Below are 23,916 nucleotides of genomic sequence, written 5' to 3'. Positions count from 1 at the left end.
GATATCTTGTTAAACTCCCTAAGGAGTTCTTTTTTCACGAGTTTTATATGTGTGGGATATGAGAGTGTTCTGAGTTCTGAAGGTTTACTACAAATATTGGTGTCCCATTCTATCCTAATTTTGATGGAATGTATCTTTTCAGAGGGTATCATTTGGGTCCCAGATGTTTTGTCATACTTATTTTTAAGTCTTCTAAAGCCTGAACAGCTCTAATTGAAGAATGAGTCTTTAGAAGAATAGTTGTAGTTTTGTTTTTTTTGCTGTTTTTTCACTAATACATGCATAGTCTAAATGTCAGATTTCTTCTGACTCTACTGAGACAGATCATTCTAAAATTTTGGTAGTTATATGATTTTTAAAATTTATTATGCCAATACACAGTTGCTAGTAATGAAATACTAGTAGCCTCCATTAATTCCAAATTAATGATGTTGAGGCTATTCAAGGTCTTTTTAGTTCCATATAAATTTTTGGAGTATTTGTTCTAGGTCTTGTGTAGGGATTGTGTAGCAATCGTGAGAAAAAATAGCAAAGAAGGACGGATCACAATTCCAGATATCAAATTATACTACAAAGCCATTGTAATAAAAAAAGCCTGGTACTGGCACAAGGATAGATATATAGATCAATGGAACAGGACAGAGAATCCAGAAGTCAACCCAAGCCATTACACTCAATTAATATTTGACAAAGGAGGCAAGAACATTCAATGGAGTAAAGATAGTTGCTTCAATAAATGGTGTTGGGAAATCAGACAGATACATGCGAAAAAATAATAATAAAACTAGACCACCAACTTACACCATACACAAGAATAAAGTCAAAATGGATAAAAGACTTAAGTGTAAAACCGTAAAAATCCTAGAAGAAACCACAGGCAGCAAAATCTCAGACATCTCTCATAGCAATATATTTGCCGTTACATCTCTGAGGGCAAGGGAAACAAAGGAGAAAATAAACAAAATAAAAAGCTCTGCACAGCAAAAGAAAAGGGAGCCCACTGTATGGGAAGACATATTTGTCAGTGATACATGTGATAAGGGGTTAATTTCCAAAGTGTATAAGGAACTCATACAACTTAACAAAAGGAAGACAAATAATCTATTTAAAAATGGGCAAAGGACCTAAATAGACACTTTTCCAAAGAGGACATACAGACAGCCAAGAGACATATCAAAGTCACTAATCATCAGAGAGATGCAAACTGAAACTAGAGTGAGGTGTCACCTCACACCTGTCAGAATGGCTACCATCAACAAATCAACAAATGACAAGTGCTGGCGAGGATGTGGAGAAAAGAGAGCCCTAGTATATTGTTGGTGGGAATGCAGACTGGTGCAGCTATTATGGAAAACAGTTTGGAGTTTCCTCAAAAAATTTAAGAATGGAACTGCCATTTACCTAGTGATCCACTTCTAGGAATATATCCTAAGAATCTCGAAACACCAATCAGAAAGAATCTATGTACCCCTATGTCCATAGCAACACAATTGACAATAGCTAAGATCTGGAAACAGCCCAAGTGCCCATCAGTAGATGAGTGGATAAAAAGCTGTGTTATATTTACACACTGGAATACTATGCAGCTGTAAAAAAAGGGATCTTATTAGCCTCTCCTCATGGTCATTGATGTTGAACATCTGTGTGTAGTAAGAACTACTCCCTCTTTTATTTTAATTTAAAGAATTCCAGACTTGCTGATTCACCACTTAGAGCAGGTATCAATTCAGTTTCATTCCATATTTCTAAAGAGTGAAGATAAAGATTTTTTAGCTTTGTGTTCTTTTGAACAAAATTACTTTAAAAGCCAACACTGGTACTTAGTTGTCATACCAGTGACTAGTGTTAAGTTGCATTAGTACTATTGCAGATGCATTCTAGATGGAGAGATCATTGTTAGCAACATCACATCTGATGTTAGAAGACCATGGAGAGTCTGCATTGTCAATATAGGCAAGCAAGATGATGATGAATCTAAAAAACATGTCATATGAAAGGAACTAGGGATGTTTCACCTGAAAAACAGTCAAGCAAGACAGGAGCCATTACCTGCATTTTCAGATATTTGATGTACTTGTATATAAAAGAGGAATTTACTTGGAACATGAGTGTAAATTATAGAAGGACATATTTCAAGTTCACATTTAAGAAAATACTTTCTGTAACTTAGAGTTGCCAAACATGGTTCTTTGTGAGGAGGTGTGCTACCCATGGCAGGAAATGTGTAAGAAGAAGGTAGATAACTTACCCTCGGGAGAACTGTATAGGAAGTGTCTTTGTGGGAGTGTCTGGGACCTTCTTTTGGAACTCCAGGGCAATCCGGTTTGAAAACCATTGATCAAGACCATACCAGCTAGATTTAAAAATCTAGTTATTCCAAATGTTTATTTTTCACTCTAACCATTCAGTGTAGAAAATGAGCCATTGGAAAGTTCTAAGCAGAAGGATGACATGGTTCGATTTGCATTTAGAAAGGTCACTGTGTTATCAGTATGAAACTAAAATTAAAACTGCGTGAATCAGTGAGACCAGCATGGAGGTTGCTGCAATGACCAAAGCAAGAAATGATTAGAAGCTAAACTAGGAAGGTAGCAATGTTGGCCAGAGAAAAAAAAGGTTAGGTTTAAACATTAGTATTGAGAAGTAGAATTTAAAAGACTCGGTGATCAGTGTGGTGTGATGGGAAGAAAGGAATCTGGGTTATTTCTCAGCTTAATCACTTCGGGCATTGAGTAAATTATGTTGACTTGGTTAGGTGAGCAGCGAGCCGGGAGGGAAAGACCTTGAATGTAGCTTTAGAACTGGTAAGTGTGTGGAAACTACCTCAGATCCAGGTGTCTATTAGTAAGAGTAAGTAGTGGGCAAGTTGGGTGTAGAACTTAGGAGGCAGATCTGGGCTGGAGAAGTAGCGTTGGGGTTCATAGATATAATATACTGGTGAGGCCATGGGAGTCCAGGAGGAGGTAGGATTAGCCAGAAGGACCATGAGGAAGTGAAGAGGTAAAAGAGGAGCCAGGGTAAGTCCTTATTACTTCTAGTAGCTTGTGGTGCACAATGACAATAATAATTCAGGTTTAGCTATTTAAATAAAACAGAGTTTTAAAATTTTCTTCCTCTGACAGATTTCAAATACATCTGCAATGATTTTAAACAAAGTTATGGTTAATATCTGCCAAAATTCTGAAATGTTTCCACGATCTAAGAATATCGTGGATAAAACAAAATTTTTTTAAAAAAGGATATTGTGGATCTCTGCCTAATCATTGGTTGAACTTTTATTTCAACCAATGGATATGTTTGTTTTTTTCATTCTCATTTTATTTTATTTTACTTTGTTCTTCATTAAATTGACTATGTTGGTCTTAAATATGACCAGTGAAAATCCATTATATTGCTCAGTAAAAAATTATACTTCAATAGAAATCATACTTCTTTAAATGTGAGCACTTATACTCACTCTCTCATGTTATTTGTTTACCTAAGGAAATGCAACTTCACCACAAGTACAAAGACCGTCTTTCATGGACTACTTTGATAAACAGGACTTCAAGAATAAGAGTCATGAAAACTGTAATCAGAACATGCATGAACCCTTCCCTATGTCCAAAAATGTTTTCCCTGATAACTGGAAAGTTCCTCAAGACGGAGACTTCGACTTTGTAAGTACATTTTAATTCTCTCATTTATATTTTCTCCTTCTTTATTTTATTGTCAGATTGTGAACCATAGTATTGCATATGTATAAAATTATATAGACTATAGATTAATATTCAACATATAGTCATAAATGTGAGTAGGGGAATGGTACAGTTGTAGTTTTCTTGTAGAAATGTACTTGCAGAGAAATGTAAATAATTGATTACAGTTTAACTCATAACCCACATTTAGAGAAATATTTAGGACTCTTTAAAATTAAAATGACAACTATTTCAAAAGATGTTTCTAATATTGCAAATATGAGATACTTCTGACAGTAAATTCGGTTTCCAAAACAAGTGATACAACATTTATGACATAGACTTGGAGAAATTTGCCTCAACTTTGAAAGTTAACTGAATTTGTTTCTACTTGAGTAAGTGTTAATTCCAGTTGGTTTGTCAGAAATAATAGCCCTATTTTTTTTTTCTAGTTAGCATCTAAACTTAAGTATTAAACTGTGTTCTAACACCTCTTTTATTACATTTTCTCTTTGTTTCTTCTGCCCTTTTCCTTTTTATTTCTTTTAAAGAATGCATATAATACAGACAGTTCTAAAGCAACTATTTCCACATCTTGAGAGAGTAATTTCTCATAATGAGTTTTTTAATGGAGTAGACATCTTTATGGAGTAGGTTTTTGCTTTAGCATGTTTTAAGTAGTATGTTACTTTTGGGTATTATTCTGAAATATTTTTTTCCCACATGAAATAACTTTAATCCTTCACAGCTATATTTATAAGAAATACATTTATTCATAAGTAAATAAAATTTTAGGTGTATGTATGTCTTTAATTTTTTTAAGTAACTTTAAGCCATTTTACTTAGTCAGCATGCCTCTAAATATTTTTAATGTTTAAAACTTTACTCCTAAATATTGTGATTATTTAAGTTTTTTAAATAATCAGATAATGGAGTTTTAAAATCTGTCCTCAATAAGTTTAGTACTAAGTGCTAGCAAATATTAGCAATAGCACAGGTTATCCTGAAAACATTGTGATATTTACTTACTGTCTTTTCAATTTTGAAATTGTAAATTAGAAAAATAAAATCTGTATTTCTGTAGTTTTTGTAAGATTTCATTTTAAGCTACTTTTTAAAAAAATTTTAAATTATTTAGAATGCTGATATTCAAGCTTTAAATCATTCATGAACATAATGAATTATGTAGAATATTTAGCATCAAAGAACTCTGTCTTGTCTCAGCTAGAATAAATCTTAATAGCCTCTGGGAAAGAATATGAAATGAGCTACAAAGTAATAAGTAAATTATCATAGTTAAGAAATATTAAATAAAATTATTTAATTATTTCAATTAGCTTTTCTACTTGTTGGCTTAAAACTACAACTTCTTATTTGCTCACACTTTTGTGGGTAAGCAGTTTGACTAGGTTTAGATGAGTGGTTCTTGTGCTGCTTTCACCTGGGGTGTCCAACAGCTTGACTAGAGTGAATGATTGAAAATTACTTCACTCCTGTGTCCGCCAGTTATGCCGACAGTTAGCAAGGCCACATGACCCTATCAGGCAAGTCTGGAGTTTTTAGGTGGCAGTAGTAGCCTGCCAAGAGGGTAATAGCAGAACTTGTAAGGCAGGGGTCCTCAAACTTTTTAAACAGGGGGCCAGTTCACTGTCCCTCAGACCGTTGGAGGGCCGGACTATAGTTTAAAAAAAAACTATGAACAAATTTCTATGCACACTGCACATATCTTATTTTGAAGTAAAAAAAAACAATGGGAACAAATACGATATTTGTATTTGCATGTGGCCCACAGGCCATAGTTTGAGGGGTCCTGTTGTAAGGCCTCTTGAGACCTATACTTAGGATCTGCATAGTGTCCATGTACAATAGCATCAAAACAATGAATACTTAGGACCCTGGCCAGTGTGGCTTAGTTGGTTGGACATTGTCCCAGGTACCGAAAGGTTGCCGGCTCAGTTCCTGGTCAGGGCACATGCCCAGGTTGTGGGCTTGATCCCCAGTAGGGGGCATGCAGGAGGCACCCCATCAATGTTTTACTCTCACATCGATGTGTCTCTCTCTCTAAAAATCAATAAAAATATTTTTAAAAAATGAATACTTAGGAAAGATCTTAACCAAGGAGGTTCAAGACTTGTACACTGAAAACTACAAAACATTGCTTAAAGAAATTAAAGAAGACACTAAAACATGGGAAGACATCTCGTGTTCAAGGGTTGGAAGTCTTAATATTATTAAGATGTGAATATTCTCTAAAGCAATCTATAGATTTAACATAATTTATATCAAAATCCCACTGACATTTTGCAGAAGTAGAAAAATCCATCCTAAAATTCATATAAAATTTTAAGGAATTAGGAGAGTAAAACAATCTTGAAAGAGAGAAACAAAGTTGGAGGCCTCATACTTCCTAATTTCAAAACTTACTACAAAGCTACAAAACAGTAATTAACAAAAAAAGCTACAGTAATCAAAACACACAGATACATAGACCAATGGATTAGAATAAAAAGCCCAGAAATAAACATATGTAGTCAAATAATTTTTGATAATAGGGAAAAGATAGTCTTGTTAACAAACAATGCTGGGAAAACTGGATATCCATATGCAAAATAATGAAGTTGGGCTCTTACCTTATACCATATACAAAAATTAATTTAAAATGAATCAAAGATCTAAACATAAGAACTGAAACTATAAAACTCCTAGAAAAAAAATACGGGAAAAGCTTCATGACATTGGATTTAACAATGATTTCCTGATATGATACTGAAAGCATAGGCAACAAAAGAAAAAATACATAAATTGGACTACATCAAAATTAAAACTTTTGTATATCAAGGGACACTATCAACAGAGTGAAAAGGCAACCTATGGAATGGGAGAAAACATTTGCAAATCCTCTATCTGATAAGGAATTAACATCCAGGAAATACAGAGTGGGGCAAAAGCAGGTTTACAATTGTTTGTGTGGAAAATAATACAAAAATTAATAAATAATAATACAAGAATAAACTGTGTTTTGTGTACTCATAACCATAAACCTACTTTTGCCACACCCTGTATAAAACACTTCTGCAATTCAACAACCAAATAACAACCCAATAAAAAAAAAATGGATAGCTATTTCTTCAAATAGATATTTCTCCAAAGAAGATAAACAAATGAAAACATGTTTAATATCACAAACCGTTAGGGAAATGCAAATCAAAACCATGAGATACCACTTTACACCCATTAAATGGCTGTTATATAAACACACACACATAGAGAGAGAGACAGAGAGAGACAGAGAGAGAGAGAGGGAGACAGAGAAAATAACAAGTGTTTGAGGACTTGGAGAAGTTTGAACCCTTCCTTATGTATCGTAGGTGGGAATGTAAAGTGGTTTAGCTATTGTGGTAAACAATATGGCATTCCTTCAAAAAATTAAACAATATTACTCTGTGTGCCAGCAATTCTACTTCTGGGCATAAACCAAAAGAAGTGAAAGCAAGGGCTAAAACAGATATTTGTAGATCCATGTTCATGGCAACATTGTTCACAGTAGCCAAAAGATGGAAGCAGCCCAAGTGTCCATTAAGGAATAAACAGAATGTGATATATATACTGATGGAATATTATTCAACCTAAAAAGGAAAAATTCTGACACATGCCATAATATGGACAAACCTTAAAGATACTGTGCTAAGTGAAATAGCTAGTCACACAAGGACAAATACTGTGTGACTCCACTTACATGAGATACCTAGAGTATTCAGATTCATAGAGACAGGAAATAGAATGGGAGTGGCCAGGGGCTGGAGCAGAGGAGATATAGGGAATTATTGTTTAGTGGGTACAGAGTTTTACCTTTGCAAGATGGAAAAAGTTCCAGGGATGGATGGTTGTGATTGTGGACCAACAGTGTGAACGTACTTAACGCTACTGAACTTGTATGCTTAGAAATGGTTAAAATGGTGAACGTTAACATATGTATTTTACCACAATAAAAAAAATAAGAGGGAGAAAAAGAATTTGCATAGTATCTGCCCTGGCCAGTGTGGTCAGTGGTTAGACCAGGGGTGGGCAAACTTTTTGACTCAAGGGCCACAATGGGTTCTTAAACTGGACCGGAGGGCCGGAACAAAAGCATGGATGGAGTGTTTGTGTGAACTAATATAAATTCAAAGTAAACATCATTCCATAAAAGGGTACGGTCTTTTTTTTTATAGTTTTATTCATTTCAAACGGGCCGGATCCGGCCCGCGGGCTGTAGTTTGCCCACGGCTGGGTTAGATGGTCAGCCTGTGCATGGAAGGGTCCCATTCCCAGTCAAGGGCACATACATGTGCTGCAGGTTTGAACCCCAGCCCCCATCAGAGTGCATTCAGGAGACAACCTATTGATGTCTCTCTCACATCAATGTCCCTCCCCCCCGCCCCCCGTCTTTCCACTCTCTCTAAAAATCAATGGAAAAAATATCCTTGGGTGAGGATTAACAAAACAAAACACAAAAAAATGCATAGTGTCACTTCTGCCATATTTTGTTAATCAAGATATGTCACATGACCAGTCAAGATTCAAGATTTTGGAGTCCTTCTACCTGAAAATTCCAAACTTGTTAGAAAACAAACTGATTTAACAGATGTTCTGCTTTCTGCTTTAGATTGTGCTAGGCACTATGGGATATAAATACATATATAATATTTATTAAATTAAAAAAGGTATTAATTAACTATTAAGTTGTAATCCAGAGCAATAATTCTAATGTCATATGGTTTTGCATAAGAGGGGGGAACTCAATATTAAGGCTGGAGTGGGTTATGAAATTACACTATTGTGAGGGCTTTGTCTAAGCATTGAAAGATGGATATCAGGAGGAGGGAATGCTGGCACTACCAAGAATGATGCTTATAATAAAAAGCTTAGAGGTAGGAAACCACACGTTGTATTGGATGACAATGACACAGGGAAGGAAATACAATGGAAAGGCTCAGATGGCGGAGTCCCTGAGCACAAGATTGCAGAGTCTGAATTTTTATTTCATAATAGAAAGCCATGGAAGGTTTTCAAGTTGGAGAGTGACATGATGAACTGTTTTAAGATCTTAATCTTGACGGCAGCAGGATTTGATTGCTAGGAAAAGACTAGAGGTAGGAAAAACCAGTTATGTGAAATAGGCTTACAATAATATACAGATGGTCCCTGACTTAACAATGATTTGACTTATGATTTGCTGCTTTGGGTGATATGAAAACAATCTCTCTTTCTCTCTCTTTGTGCTTCACGTTCAGTAGAAATCATACTTAAAATTTTGAATTTGCTCTTTTCCCTGGGCTAGTGATAGACAACACGGCACTCTCTCACGATGCAGGGCAGCAGCAGTGAGCCACAGCTCCCAGTCAGACACATGACCACAGGGTAAACAGCTGATGTTTTACCCTGCACTATGTGTGTTACTGGGTATGTTGGATATTGTGCTCTGAACATGTTTAAGATAGGCTAGGCTAAGCTATGGTGTTCAGTAGGTAAGGCGGGTTAAATGCATTTTGACTTGATATTTTCAACTTATGATGGGTTTATTGGGAGGTTACTCCACTGTAAGTTATGGAGTATCTCTAATAATAAAATGGAGGAGAAAAAGAAACAAAAACAGGGGTAGATGTAGGATGCGTTAGAAAAGGTTAATCAATGGAAATAGCCAACTTACTAGAGTGCTGTTTTGGTTAAGGTGAAGAACTAAGTAACAGGAGGTGAAAGAAAAAAAAGAAACAAACATGTCCTCACAGGAGGAAAGAGGCTTCAAAAAATCCTGCGACTAGATTCCACTTTTGTGGGATTATTTTTTTCTGATTTACACAGGGCATGGAGCCTTAAAAGGGAGGGGAGTAGGAACAGAGTGGCTAGAGCAGTTCTTCCCTCTTCATCGTTCACTGCACCTGTCAACTGGAGCCAGCAACCCTCTATCACTTTGCGGCAAATGGAAGATGTTTGTGAACAGCTCCTGAGGATAGTGTAAATGGGAATAAGTAAGAGATGAATAAAGGCAGGATTGCCAGGTGAATAAAGAAGTACTAGAAGTAGTAGTGAGTGTGGTAAAAAAAAACAACAAAGAAAAATGGGTAAGAGGGGCTAAAAGAGGGTAGGGCCAAGTGTAAAGGGTCAATAGGATACTTTGCTTACAAAGTAAGGGAATGCTCTAAAAACAAAGACAGATTTCCATTTATGACACCAGCTGGTAATGATAAGAGACGTCTGGTCTTATTTATTCCATCATACATTAAATATAGGATATTAAAAAAAATGACTCATCAAAGTAAACAGTGTGCTAAGGTTTGTGTGTTTATCTTCCCTCTTTATGGTGTATCTCAGGGCTACTTTCCAAAAGAACTGGGCTTCAGGTATGTCTATTAAATAGAAGTTGCTTAAAACAGCCCTAGGTTGTTTTGACCATATTTCCAGGATGTAGAAGTCTTATCCTTCTGCATGGAGGAAAATAGGTTTTCAGAAAGAAAAATGAAAGAGAACACTTCATTATCTTTTGTAGTATTCAGAGCAGGTTCCTCAACCTCAGAACTTACTCAGAGGCACCTGCTGGACAGATGTGCGGCGCAGGAAGCAGTGTTATCTTAAAGCCTGTCTGCAACATCATGTGTGTCTTCTCTTTTTTAAAAATATATTTTTATTGACTTTAGAGAGAGAGGAAGGGAGAGGGAGAGAGAGATGTAAATATCAATGATGAAAGAGAACCATGGATCGGCTGCCTCCCACTCGCTCCCTACTGGGGATAGAGCCCGCAACCCCGGCATGTGCCTTTGACCGGAATCGAACCCAGGACCCTTCTGTTCCCAGGCCGTGCTCTTTCCACTGAGCCAAACCAGCTAGGGCTGTGTCTTTTCTTTTGCATTGTCTTTTGGATTTTCTGTGAACTGTTGTTTCATATTATGTTCCTGGATGTAATGGGATGACAGGAGAATTAATTTATGTTCACCAGGGTGGAGGTGTTATAAAGATAGGATAAAATATATTTAGGCTAATTGGACCAATTATTTGAACTTTACTAAAAATTGTTTTGGGTGTGCCTGTGAAGACTAATAAAGCAAATGTAAAAGGCAAATCTGTTTATTATAGCACTAGTCTAATGTTTCAGCTTTTGTTAGAATTATTTCCAAACAGCCTTCGCATCCAGATTGTTTAGTGTTAAATAGAAAGAGTGTGTCGATCATGTTTTGCAGAAGTTACAGCATCATTCATAAATAGATATATTTTGGGTAACATAAAGATTTTGGAATAAGAACAAAACTTTAAAAGCCATCTGTTAACCCACTATATTCATTCCAAATTTTTTTTTTTAAAAAAGGAAAGAAATTGGATTGACAATAAGTACTAGTATAAGAGGAATTAGGTAAATTAACCATTATTTGTTTTTGACTCAAACTAAATTATAAATTAACATTTCTTGATTACTATGATTCTTGAATATTTATTCCATTGGTGATGTTCTTTTGAGCTAAGGGACACAAAAATTTCTCCAGGGCAGGGCTGGATAAAAAGTCTCAATCATTGTGGCAAAAGGAAAAATAGTCCTTTCCTCTCATACTTTTCTAAGTTTTTTAGTCTTACCTCTGATTCCTGGATTGCCAAGTCGGTGTGGTTATAAGGAAACAAAAACAAAACAAACATCAACAGAAATTCTCACTGCTACAAAACGCCGAAAGTAGCAAACCCAGAGAAAGGACCAGCCCTGCTGCCGGAGCCCCCCGGGCATTAGGAATAGTTCCTTGTTCCGGAGAAGTGTTTCCTTCTCAGGATCTCTTCACCCTCCTAGAGCAGCCTAAGTTACGAAGGGTAATAAAGTGGAGACAGTGGTGAGCACAAGAGCCCACAAAAACACTTGCAGCAACGCCAGCGCTTTGAAAAGCCTTGGGAGAACCTAAGCCAGCAGCCTCTACCAGTTTTTACTGGTGTAGCTGTATGCTCTCATCGGTGGTACTTACTTAAACACAGATAATGTTTTTGGAGATGTTGGTTAGCAGTTACCTTATTCAAAGAGCGTCTTGTTCTCTTCAGCCCCTCATTGTGTGAACTGAGGAAACCACTTCAGTTGAGTGAAGTGTTTAAGCACATTGTCATCAATTAGCTTTGCATTAATTAAATGATTATTGTCAAGTATTTCCAGATGTTTGAGTTAACAAAGTATGAAAAGAAAACTAGATATTTGGGGTTTATTTCTTCTAGGGTAAAGAAGAAATAAACACAAAACCTCCAATGTTGTGGTGGACAGCCCTGGATAAGAGTTTATGATCACAGGTGTACGTGTGGCATGAACTTGAGTGTATGTGGCACAGTGCGCTTTCACTGCTCACTCTTTCCTTGTAGAGCCAATGGGAAATTAAAATTAATGAGAAGCCTACACTTTGAAACGCTTGCAGAATTCTTGACTATTTCAGTCCTCTGCCAGCTCACGAAGTCTGTGCTGGCAGTCCTATCCCACAGATGGTGTGGCGTGTGTACACCATCATGTGATTCTAGGCCCATGCAGAATTTTTATCAGATTTTGACCATCAATTTACTGAGGCATTTAAGACAGTCATGATCTTTGTTTTGAAAGGAGGGTGGCTTCCCCAAACATGCTTATATACAAGTAGGAAAAAAAAATGTTGAGTTAAGTAATCACTGGACAACTCAGCTGGATTTAATTGATTCTATAGTAAAGCATCTCTGAACGGCCACACTGCTGTTTTCCCCCTTCAGTATAATTTAGTGCATTTGGCCACCTGAGGTAGAATGAGCATTTTGCTTTCTTATTCCTAAATATGCTGTTTAAGTCTTCCATACTTTCAGAAATGTTTACTTACAGTGTCTACTGAAACATTAAGCTAATTCTGCTTATTTAGGTAATTAATACCTTAAGTTAAAATGCACTATATCATCATTTCCTTTACAAATTAAAGTGAGCAGGCCTATCCTTATTGTATTAATTAAGATAGCAAGCACAGGTGCAGTATGTGGTTTCTTGTCACTGTGTTGGGATGTACTAAGATATTTAAGGCGCATGGCAGAAAGAAAAATGGCTTACCAAAAAGAGTTCTAAAAAAACATAAACTCGTCTCATAGTAATTTGTTTTTTTAAAAATGCCTTTTATTAAAAGATTGTTTTTGAAAAATTGGTTATACTGTACTCCAAGCATATGTTGTGGCTAATGTTGATGTGTGAAGTTGTTATTTTGACTCTGTAGGCTCTCTGTTCATAACCTCATTTTGAATGTTTAGTCAATAAGCATCAAAAGCAATATTAAGAACCACTAGTGGACTTTAGGATCAAAGAGCGGCCAATATAATTTATTTCCTTTTAATTTCAGACTGATGCCCATGGTGTTTACTTCTTAAATAAACCATTCAATTTCAAGTGCGTTGTTAGCCTCGGTTGAGGTTACTAGTGATGCATATTTCAGGTTGTCTTGATAATAGTTCTTTTTACTTTTAACTGTCATAAATGAAATGTTTTAATCTAAAATTATTTTTGTACTTTCATACTTGAGGTTTTCAGAATATATCGAGTAGTCTAGTGTCAGAACCTTTTTCATAACTAACTTTCATCATACTGCCTGACGTACATCTCTCACAGAAGTACACACAGTAGTTCCCTGGGGGCCTATTAGATTTGTTGGCCTGGCTAACCTAATGCTGACACCTTTCTCTCCTGTCCTGACAGTGGGTTGGCAACCTTTTCTATAGTACCTCTCACTCACTGAAATAGAAAACTTTCATTAGGTTGGATTCTTCAGGTTGGGAGACTTTTCAGTAAATAACAGGTGTTTTTAAAAAACCAAACTAGTTTTGTTTTGTTATTGTGTCCATCAATAATAGAAACAACTTTTTTCCAGAAATATAGACAGATCTTAAGGGAAAGTGTGAAAGATGATATCAAAGTAATGTGTAGTAACAGGTAAAAGAATTTTGAAAAACAAATATCTTAATTTCATTAATTTATTTTGAATATATATTTTTATGGTTCTTAACAAAGAAACTATTTGTTCTTTATGAATTAAGTGATGATGCATGTTTAATTTTATATGTAGTTTACTGTTGTGATTAAAACTTGTTGTTAGTAATTAAGTCTCAGTAACCTGGGTTAGAGTATCAAGTTGTAACTACAGTCCTTCAATTTAGTTTTTAATTTTCTATCTCAATGTGAGAGTGCAAATGAAGCTACGTAATAGCCTAGGATACAAATATGTACATATGTAAAGGCTAATACCCAGCCATACCCTTTTACTAACTAGGCAAATGAAATGAGTAGTCAGTTGTGGATTATCATTGCTAATGGAAGAGCTAAATGGATAGTTATTTAGTGATTGTATTCTTTGATGAAAAGAAACTTTCTGTCTTTAACCTAGAACTTCAGTGATGGTACAAAATTCCTGAAGTTGCCTTACTTTTTATTTTAAACATTGCATTATTGACTGTGAATATTTCCTTAGCAGATCTGTATAAGGCACAATAGAAATAAGATGCAGATAAATTCCCCCTTGATTTGCAGAAAACAGTGAATTACAGCTAATGTCTGCAAACAAAGTTTTTCCCCATTTTCCTTTATTATAGAATTATAGGTGTCATCTTCTAGAAAAATATCCTTTAAATAACTCAGTTAAGGAAATTATTGTTATTATGCAGCCCTTAGAAGTCTAGTAGTCATCATTTAACAGCAGCTCTTCAGATATACTGTTACATATATCTGAAATGACCAATTTTTGTTGTTATTTTTAAAGCATTTTTCAGAACTTAGTCAACCTGTGAGCTCCTTTTTGTATTTTATATCAGTTGCCCTAACCTGTAAGAATTTTTTCTTGGTCTGTAGTCATACATATTTTTCTTTCTTGACTCCACATTAAGCTTATCAAGCTTCATTCATTTGGCTATTCCACATTTTGCTATGCTTTGTAATAGGAAGCTGCATTTTTAAAACTTCATCTGAAATTGTTTTTCCAACTAACCAGTTCTTTAATGCATGTGCAGTTTTGTCTGCAAGTATAATTTTACTGTTCAGAATTTTTCTATCATTTTGCTTCTGGCTAATAAACAAATGTTAGTAAAAATAAAAGCTAATACATATTGAGAGCTTACTGTGTGCTCAGTACTAATACGTCTCAGAGCACTCTTCTGACAATGATCCTTTGATGATCATATGGTACCCCCCGCACCCCCTGCCCCCCACCTTTTTCTACAACTGAGGAAATTAAGGTACAGAGAGACTAAGTTCGGTGGTTAAAGTCACATAGCTTCTAGGTGGTGGAGCCAAAATTTGAACCTAGGAAATATGACTTGGTTCATTGCAGTTCACCCTGCAATTCAACAGTTATCCTATTACTAAGCCTTTAGTGAGGAGGTTAACTTGAGACATAAAACAAATCTATTAACCAAGAAAAAGAGCAGATAGGTAAATCCTGGTACCGAACCCAATCTGGAGACCATTACAATAAAGTAGGGGTTCAGACATGGGTCACGCAGAGATGCAGGGTCTGTATGAGTTGGCTGTGCCAGAGACAGAGAAGGCTGTTCTGGGCCGGAGAGCTGGTCCTAAAGGAGATGATGCCTACTGAACGGAGTAACACTGATTCTGATGCAGGACTGGCCCTGGTTGGACAGGCCTTAGTTGCCAGGCTGAGACTTCTAGCATGTATTTAGCTTTAATCCTGTGGGCAGGGGTAGCTAGTGCAGAATTCTTATCAGGAAGGTAACTTAATCAGGTTTATTTTTTAGTGTCAAGGTGAAGCATAGACAGGAATTGAAGACCTAGGAGGGTTGAACTAAAGACTTGAATTTGTCAGAGTTGAGAAGGCAAAGATAGTAGAATTAGAGGAGAGAGGCTACATTCAAGATATCATCTAGGTTAGGTTAGATCATTAGAACAGTCGTGGGCAAACTACGGCCCGCGGGCCGGATTCGGCCCGTTTGAAACGAATAAAACTAAAAATAAAAAAAGACCCTACCCTTTTATGTAATGATGTTTACTTTGAATTTATATTAGTTCACACAAACACTCCATCCATGCTTTTGTTCCGGCCCTCCGGTCCAGTTTAAGAACCCATTGTGGCCCTCGAGTCAAAAAGTTTGCCCACCCCTGATTTAGAATCATCTGGATATAGTAACCAGTTGTGTGTATGGGATTAGGGTAAAGAAGTCTTCTGATTTAGAGGATTATATTGCTGGTGTTGCCATTGAGTGAGATGCAAAATAGAAAAGGAGGGAAGAACACATTTTGGAGGTTGGGTGTGTGTGGGAGTGAGCTAATGAGTTCTGTTGTGGACGTATTAAGTTTGTCATATCTGTGGGACATAAAGCTAGGTAATTGAAAATGTAGGATGAAGCTATGGATTTGGCTTAATAAAGCATACATGAGAATACCAAGAGAGAACCTTGAAGTAAGGAGAACTGGTTACCAAAAGTAGATTTCTAGGGAATCCCAAATTTAAGGTGGCCAGAGAAGGAGCAGTGGGGAGGGTGATTGGCTTTATCTATCTATGGATATGAGTTGAACCAAGCTTAAGCAGGCAAGTCGCAGCTGTCACTTGAGAATTTACCATGGGTAACGTTTTGGTTTTTTAAAAATTGGGTGTATACAGTCAAACCTTCATTCTTGAAGGTCTCCCATCTCAAACTAAGTTATTCAGTTCTTGAAAGTTGTTCACGGAAGTAATGTCTCCTTGTTGAACAAAAATTTCCAATTCTGGACCTGACAATCCTTTCTTGCTGATACATCATCATAACAAAAAGTGTCTCTCAGGCCACAAAGGAGAGAATTCAAGTTAGTTTACCTAACTCTTGCTTGTTAACCTCTCAGGAAACTGTGCTGTGAATATTTTTGTGTGTTTTTTGCTTTTGTTGTTGGCATAATGGACAATTAGCATGATTTTAAAACATAAAGAGGCCTTCAAGAGAGCTAATGTTGCTAAGGGTGTGAATGAAACGATGATTGCAGGCAGTTGAAGAGGTAGAAAACTGTTGTTGACTTGGGTAAAGGAAAAGCAGTTAGCAGGTGTCAGCATTTCCGAGGCAGGGATATGGGAAAAAGCGAAGATGCTGCATACTGGCCTCCAAAAGACACCCCTGGACCGGGTGCTGAAAGTGATTCCTTTAAGGCCAGGAGGGGGTAGTTCTATAAATTTAAGGAAAGAAGTGTTTGTTTATAGATTAAACAGTGTATTAGACATGTACTTTATATAAGAAAGGTTAGAACAGGGAATCATTTGGGGATCTGAAATGAATTAATATAAATTACATTTTTTCTAATGGGAAAAAATGATTTGGTTTTCAAACAAATTGCTTCTTGAACAGCCTTGTAAATTTGAGAATCGAGGTTCCACTGTATTGGCCTATGCTTGAATTTAAACGAATAATTTCAGCTACAAGTTTCTTGTTATCTATTCTCTGAGGTTTCATCCTGGCATGAGGGGTTATGTATAAGTATGTAAGCACTTTTTAAACAGTTTCAACTCATTGAGGATAAACCTGAAACAGCCTTTTCTCCAAACCTACGTTTAACCATGCACTCTCTAACCTCCCTTTCTGTCCCTTAGCTATGCCTTTGGGTAAATGCTACAACTTTCTGGTCACTTTTGGTGAGTAAAAGTCTGAGTAGTTAAAATTTTAATCTCAAATTTGATTTAACTCTCACCTGAATATTCCCTACCCTACATGTCAGAGCAGGCCACTACTACTGACTTAACGTAATGGGCGTGCTTTCTCCTCTCCTGGGTCTAGCTCTCAGAGAGATGGGGTGCGGGGGGGGGGGGGGGTGGAGTATGTTAGAGGAGGGACAGAGAGGCGGAGCTCATCACCTGAACCTGGTCACCTGAAGATGATGTGTCCCATTTGTATTCTGGTTCTAACTGCTGCACAATGTCTCAGCCGATGTCGTGATTTCATGTGGACAGTATGTGTGGTTTTCTTGGATTGTCACTCTTATCCTAGCTCCTTTCTATTCCAGCAATTTCAGTCCCTCTCCAGGCAGGGCACTGGATGCATCTGACCAGCAGCCTTGCTTCTTTCTTTAATCACGGAGCCATGGGAATCCATGATGTTCTGTTTCTAGGGTCTTGGGTAGTATGAGAGGTTCTCCTTGTTCTCTCCTTCCCATGTAGGTCTGCAGGTGCAGGCTACTCCATCAAGCCTCCCATTTGCAGAAATATGTTTTCCCCCACCTCCTACATACATCCAGGGACATATGTCAAGTCTTGCAAGAACATTTTCACCAGGCCTTAAGTCAGATTTGACTGTTAAATAATACTTAATGGCAGCAAAAGAAAATGGCTTCCATTGTCCCTAGCAATCCTTCTTCATTACAGGAGTTCATTCCTTATTAGAATAATGAGTTATCAATATATTTCTTTCATTTTGCCAGTTGCTCCTCTGATTTTGTTATATTTATTTGTAACCTGATCACAAATATATACAGGATTTATTTTAAAGCCTACCACTTTTCTTTTTTTAAACCTTTCTTTGTATTTATTCTAGGTTACCATTTAACAAAATATCTTGATATTGGACCCTTTAAAATTTCAAAGTAGAGAACATTTTTATTAATAAGAAGTGATTTGAATAAAGGTCGATGAGCAATAGATATATTTCAAATAAAATCTTAACAAGTGTTAGAAAAATATTAGATAAATTTCCAAATACATTTTTATCATTAACTTCTGAGTAGCAAAATAGAAATTTTGATAGAATATGCAACATTAATTTTAATAGGTAGATATATTATTTAATGTTGATAAACTTTAGGTTTACTACAATCTTATTAAAAGGCTATTCGCTAATCACAGTAATTCTCATTCTTTTATTTCCCAGTATGTACTTAAATTTATGATCAATTGAAAGTTTGAAAATCTTAATCTATGATAAACTCTAGGCTTAGGTTTATGAAATTGTTTATTTTATACCCTTGTTGCTAAAAGAGCTGTTTAATTACTAGGTGAAACTCTTTCAAATGAAAATTTAAAATATGTTGAAGTAATTTGCCTTAATAAAATAATTCCATTGATAATTTTTTCATTAAATTCACCAGCTTACTAACAATCTGCATGGTAGTCATCTAAATGAACACAGGGTTCACAGAGTAGCTTAGATAAAACAGCCTAAATATTTTAAATGCTATGAATTTGATTTTTGAATGAAAATACGTTTTATATACACACACCCCTATCCTTGATTTGAAATTATAAGCCTAAAATACATATGTTATTACAAAAGGTTTAAAAGTAGAATAAAATTTATATTGTTGTGCCAACCTTAAGAGTGCTTAGGAAAACCTTAGAACATAGCCTAAGAAATTGCTATTGAATCCTGTCTAAACATATTTTGCCCAAGTGAAGAGAAGGAAAGGTATTTTCTTCCTATAATTATTTTACTTTTCTCCAAGTTCCCTTTCATCATATGTTGAATCTCTAGCAGGTTAGATCATTAAACAAACTTAAAGTCGAAGGTAGGTGATTAGAAGACGTGATTGGGCAAATTTGGGATGGGTTTTGGAAAGCTTTTTGTTTTTTTTAGATCAGTTTCCCTGAGCTTTTGTTTACTCATTTTATAAAGCATGTAAGAATACATCATTAGTTTTTTACTTGAACTTTCCTAATTCTTTTGCATTTTAGAAGAGATCAAGACCATATGGTTAAAATATTTGTTGGAATGCATTTTACAATATGTGTACCAATAATTTTGCTTACTTTAATTTCTGTCAAATTGTGATAGTAATCTTAGTTTTAAGAATTTTATTTTAAATTCATTTTCTCATTATATTTTTCCTAAATTATCTTGTTTTTAATTAATCTAATACATAATCAGCCACAACTATTTTTTAAATTTTATAACAACTTTTTTGAGCTTTATTTCACATACTGTACAATTGATCCATCTAAAGTGTACAATTCAGTGGTTTTTATAGTGTATACGCAGTTATGTAGCTATCACCACAATCTATTTTAGGATATTTTCATCATCCCCAAAAGAAACCTGAACCCATTAGCAGTCACTCCTTATTTCCCCCCAAAACGCTCTCCCTCCAGACCTAGGTAACCATTAGTCTACTTCCTATCTCTATGGATTTGCATATCTTGCCATTTCATGTTAATGGAATCACACAAATATGAGCCACTACTGTTTCTTCCACCTTTCTACTAGATAGGTGGTTAAAATAGCAGGATGCCTAGAGTATCTCTCTGACTTAGTATTTTGTGAACTATAAGTATAATAACAGATAATAAAGCATTTAAGCATTTTTAAATACTTAAATTTCTAAATTGTTCTTGTATTTCTTAAAGCAGCATAGATATAACTAGAATTCTGAAATAAAATGTTTTTAAGTGGGCTTTTCAGGAACTTACCTACTGTGGCAGTGAAATTGATTTTCTGTATATTGGAAATCAGTTGCACTACATAGATGGTTATGCCCCAAGAGCTTAGTCCATTCCACATAGGAGCCCCGACTTCCACACTGTTGTTTTTCCTGGGTCTGGCTCAGGATGAGAACTTCCTCACAATGTTCCCTTTACACCTACCTTGCACCGGAACCTCCCTGGTCTCTTTATAGCCTGTTTCAGGTGACCACACTATGTTGGCATTCCTGGACAGTTCTAATGTCACATATTCCATTCCAGTGTCAAATCATGTTATGATTTTTTTATTTAAAAATTTTAATAACTGTATATGTTGTTGGAAAATTTGGCTCCACCCATATTGGCCTAGTTAAACTTAATTCAGAGATAATAAACTCGGCGAGTTTACCCAAGGAGTGTTTTGCAGTTTCCCAGTATAAGTTTTTCACAACTTTCGTTAAATTTATTTCTAAATACATTATTCTTTTTGATGCTATTGTTATGGAATTATTTTTCTTAATTTCATTTTTGGTTTGCTTATTGCTACAGTATAGAAACACAATTGATTTTTGTGTATTGATCTTGTATCCTGCAACCTTTGGAAGTCATTCATTAGTTCTAGTAGTTTTTTGATGGATTCCTTAGGATTTTCTACATACAAGATCATGTCCACAAACTGAGACAATTTTACAATATTGCATTTAAATACATTAACTCAACAGGCATGTATTGAGGACTTGGCTCTGTGTCAGGAGCTGTGCTCCATGTTGGGAGCTTAGAGAGAAAAGGCATGAAGTCTGCTTTCAGGAAGTTTTGCAGTCTAGTTAGGGGACAGATCTTTAAACCAATAACCACAATTCAGCATCATAAACACTGATTGAGAGATGTATAAGGTTCTGTGGTAGCACAGAGGAGAAGGGCTGCTACACTGGGGAAGCTAGGAAACATTCCACACAGGAGTTTGTACAGAGTTCTGGACTGCTTTCTAAATAAGTAGCCATGGTTATGATAACTTGTCATTTCAAGGCCACAGTGGTCTTGGATATTTAAAAATTATTGTGTAGTTCTTTAGCTTTAAGATTTTTAGGTCTATCAAAATTTAAGCAGATTTGCATTAATAACAAGACAACACATCGAGGTTTCAAAGTATATACAGATGTTTGATTTTGTAGTAAATCTGTTGCTATAAAAGCATATGATCACATTTGGAAAATTGCTTTTGCATGTCTTGGCAGTTTGTTGAGAACTGAAAACTTTAAAAACTAACTGGTGTTTTGATAGATTAAGTTCAAGGCCACCTTTTGTTTAAATGATGTTTTGTTTTCTGTAATTAGACCATGCTAGGTGAATTAAGTATGTAATTAAAAACAGAAGTTTTGGCTAATTCAGAGTAAATGAGTACAAAATACAAGGTCATTATCCATCTCCAGTGAGACTCCAGATGAACAGTGCACATGGAACTATTTATAAAACATTTTGCATGGTCAGAGCTCCTCTAGGTTGCTGTCCATGGCTTTTAAATTAAAGTGTTCACAGACTCAAAAAAAATGTACCTGTGCTCATCTAAATGGAAAACTGAAAAAGATTAGAATCTAATCTTCTATCCCAAATAAAAAGGTGAACTATTCTCCTCCTGCTTCAAAAGTGAACATTTGATGTGATGCGTGGCATTCTGAGCTCATGATTAAAACTCTGATAACTTTTGAGAGCTCCGAGTATGAGTTGTTTTCGTTTTTGCACACCCTGGAGATGTGCAAGTAAAACATCTCTGGTTTAATGTTTCCTCAGGGCTTAGTCACAGAGGGTGCCACGGGATGGGAAATCTGGGAAGAGTTTTAGTTGGAATAGTTTTTCTTTTTTATGGTTCAGGAATGTGACGTTTTTAGAAAACAGGTGTTTCATTTAGTGGTTTGATTTATGGAGAAAATTAGAATTGGTTACTGGAAGCACTGAGCTTAAGCGTCTCTTGAAAATCCTTTTACAATTTGGCTCCTGGTGGCTCTCCAGCTTCCTTCTCACAGTCCTCCCTCTTCTAGCATCACCACTCCTGTTGTGCCTGTTGTATTCAACACTGTATCCTTGCAGGAAGGGTGGTTTAGGCTAATAATCGCTGCTCAACTAATATTTGTTCAGTGAAATATTTGCTGGGTAAATGCTACAGATCTATAATTTAAATTAGATTTAAATTGAAAGCAATGCATGTATTAAAATCTAATCTCTGCTAGACACTTTACTAGGCAATGGTAAAACAAAAATAATAAGTGGTCTCTTATTCTTTAATCTCAAATAGTTTAAACTTAATTAAGACCTTTCTTTCTGGGCATATGTTGTTATAAAATATTTAAGTTACAGAATAGTGCAATAATATCCTATTGATCTGGGATACAAGACCTATTTTTAATTTCCTAACCTAAGCCAGTTAGGTAGTTGGGATGCCCATGTGAACAATTATGATGCAGTAAGGCCATTGTGCAATGGAAGGCTCTTCAAAACTGCAATTGAGAATGTGCAAAGAACACCAAAGTCAACCCATTAAAAGGGGATGCTGTTTAAAAGTTAGCATTTAAACAGATACCTAAAAATGGGTAAGAATGTAGCAGGCAGACAAATGAGAAAATAGTGTTACATATAGCACAGACAGAAGAATTGGGAACAGGATTACATGTTGTTGGAGCGTAAAGTTGAGTGGGAAGTGTTGGGAATGGGAAGGAGAGTGGGCAGGTACACTTATGCGCACAAAGAATTTGAGAGTTTAGCTTGATAACTGAGAGCCATTCAAGTTACAGTCAACTTATCTGTTGAAACTAGACTGCAAGGGATTGATATTAGAGGTAGAAAAATCACTAAGGGACTGTCGAGGTATGGCATAATCCAAACGAGAAATGAATGAAGGCACTGGAATGAATGGAAAGGGGCAGTTTGAGAGAATCTCTAGTCCTTCATGATTAGATCCGGGAGGAGAAGGAGGGATCTCAGATGATTCCCAAATGTTTAAATTGAGCACCTAGGTAAGTGATGGTTACATTCGCTAAGGAATAGTGACTTTTTAAGGGGGACTTAGCACTGGATCTACAACCATTCAGAAAGACAGAATGTGTTTTTTTTAGACACAGCCAGAATGGGAGTTCCACAGAAATATCTTTCGGGATTAGAGATTTGGAATCATGGGTCATTTTTGAACTGGTGTAATGGAAGTCATGAATATAGAGGGAAAGTAATCACAGACAGACTGAGATCTGTCCTTGTGGAGCATCAACGGAAGGAGGAATGTGGTGTCTTAGATATTGAGGATGGAAAGCTTTTCAAGAAAGAGGGGAATGTATAAAAAGCTTCAGCAAGATTAAATCCTGAGAGCTGAAAACTGGAGATTGTGTTTGACATTTCGAAGGTCAGTGTAGCCCATCTGTTGTGCTCAGTGGTTGAGTGCTGACCCAGAAACCAAGAGATCTCAGTTGATTCTTGGTCAGGGCACATGCCCAGTTTGTGGGCTTGATCACCAGTAGGAGGCAGCCAATCAAAGATGTTTCTATCTCTCTATCCCTCTCCCTTCCCCTCTCTCTAAAAATCAATAGAACCATATTGAAAAGAAGGAGGTCAGTGTTGCCTTCAAGTGAAACAGCCTTAGTGAGATGGTGAGGCCCGAGAGCTAGACTGCGTCAGGGTTGGGAGTAAGTCGAGGGAAAGACGTAGACTTCCTCCAGGAGTGGCTTGTGAAAATCATAGACATACGATGATAAAGGGGAATGTAAAGTTGAGGAAACTCTATTTTGGTTTAGTGTTAGATATGAAAAACGTGAGGATTTTTTTCATGCCGATGAGAAAGCAGTAATGGCGGGAACTTGAAGATTGAGTAAAGGTGATCAGTGGGATGAAGTCTGTAAGGAAGG

At 36.2% G+C, this 23,916-nt stretch overlaps 1 protein-coding gene across 1 annotated transcript in view; it reads left to right on the top strand.

Moving 5' to 3' along the window:
* The window catches only part of STK3 (serine/threonine kinase 3), a 214,054-nt gene that overhangs the window by 150,197 nt on the left and 39,941 nt on the right, over nucleotides 1–23,916 (top strand). The window contains exon 10 of the mRNA XM_081111112.1: nucleotides 3,484–3,659. Within this exon, the coding sequence (XP_080967238.1) occupies nucleotides 3,484–3,659 (176 nt within the window). The remainder of the gene's footprint in view (nucleotides 1–3,483; nucleotides 3,660–23,916) is intronic.

This window comes from Myotis nattereri (genome assembly GCF_964212035.1).
Source record: "Myotis nattereri genome assembly, chromosome: 17".
Classification (NCBI taxonomy): domain Eukaryota; kingdom Metazoa; phylum Chordata; class Mammalia; order Chiroptera; family Vespertilionidae; genus Myotis; species Myotis nattereri.
This window is presented reverse-complemented; position numbering and strand designations above follow the sequence as displayed.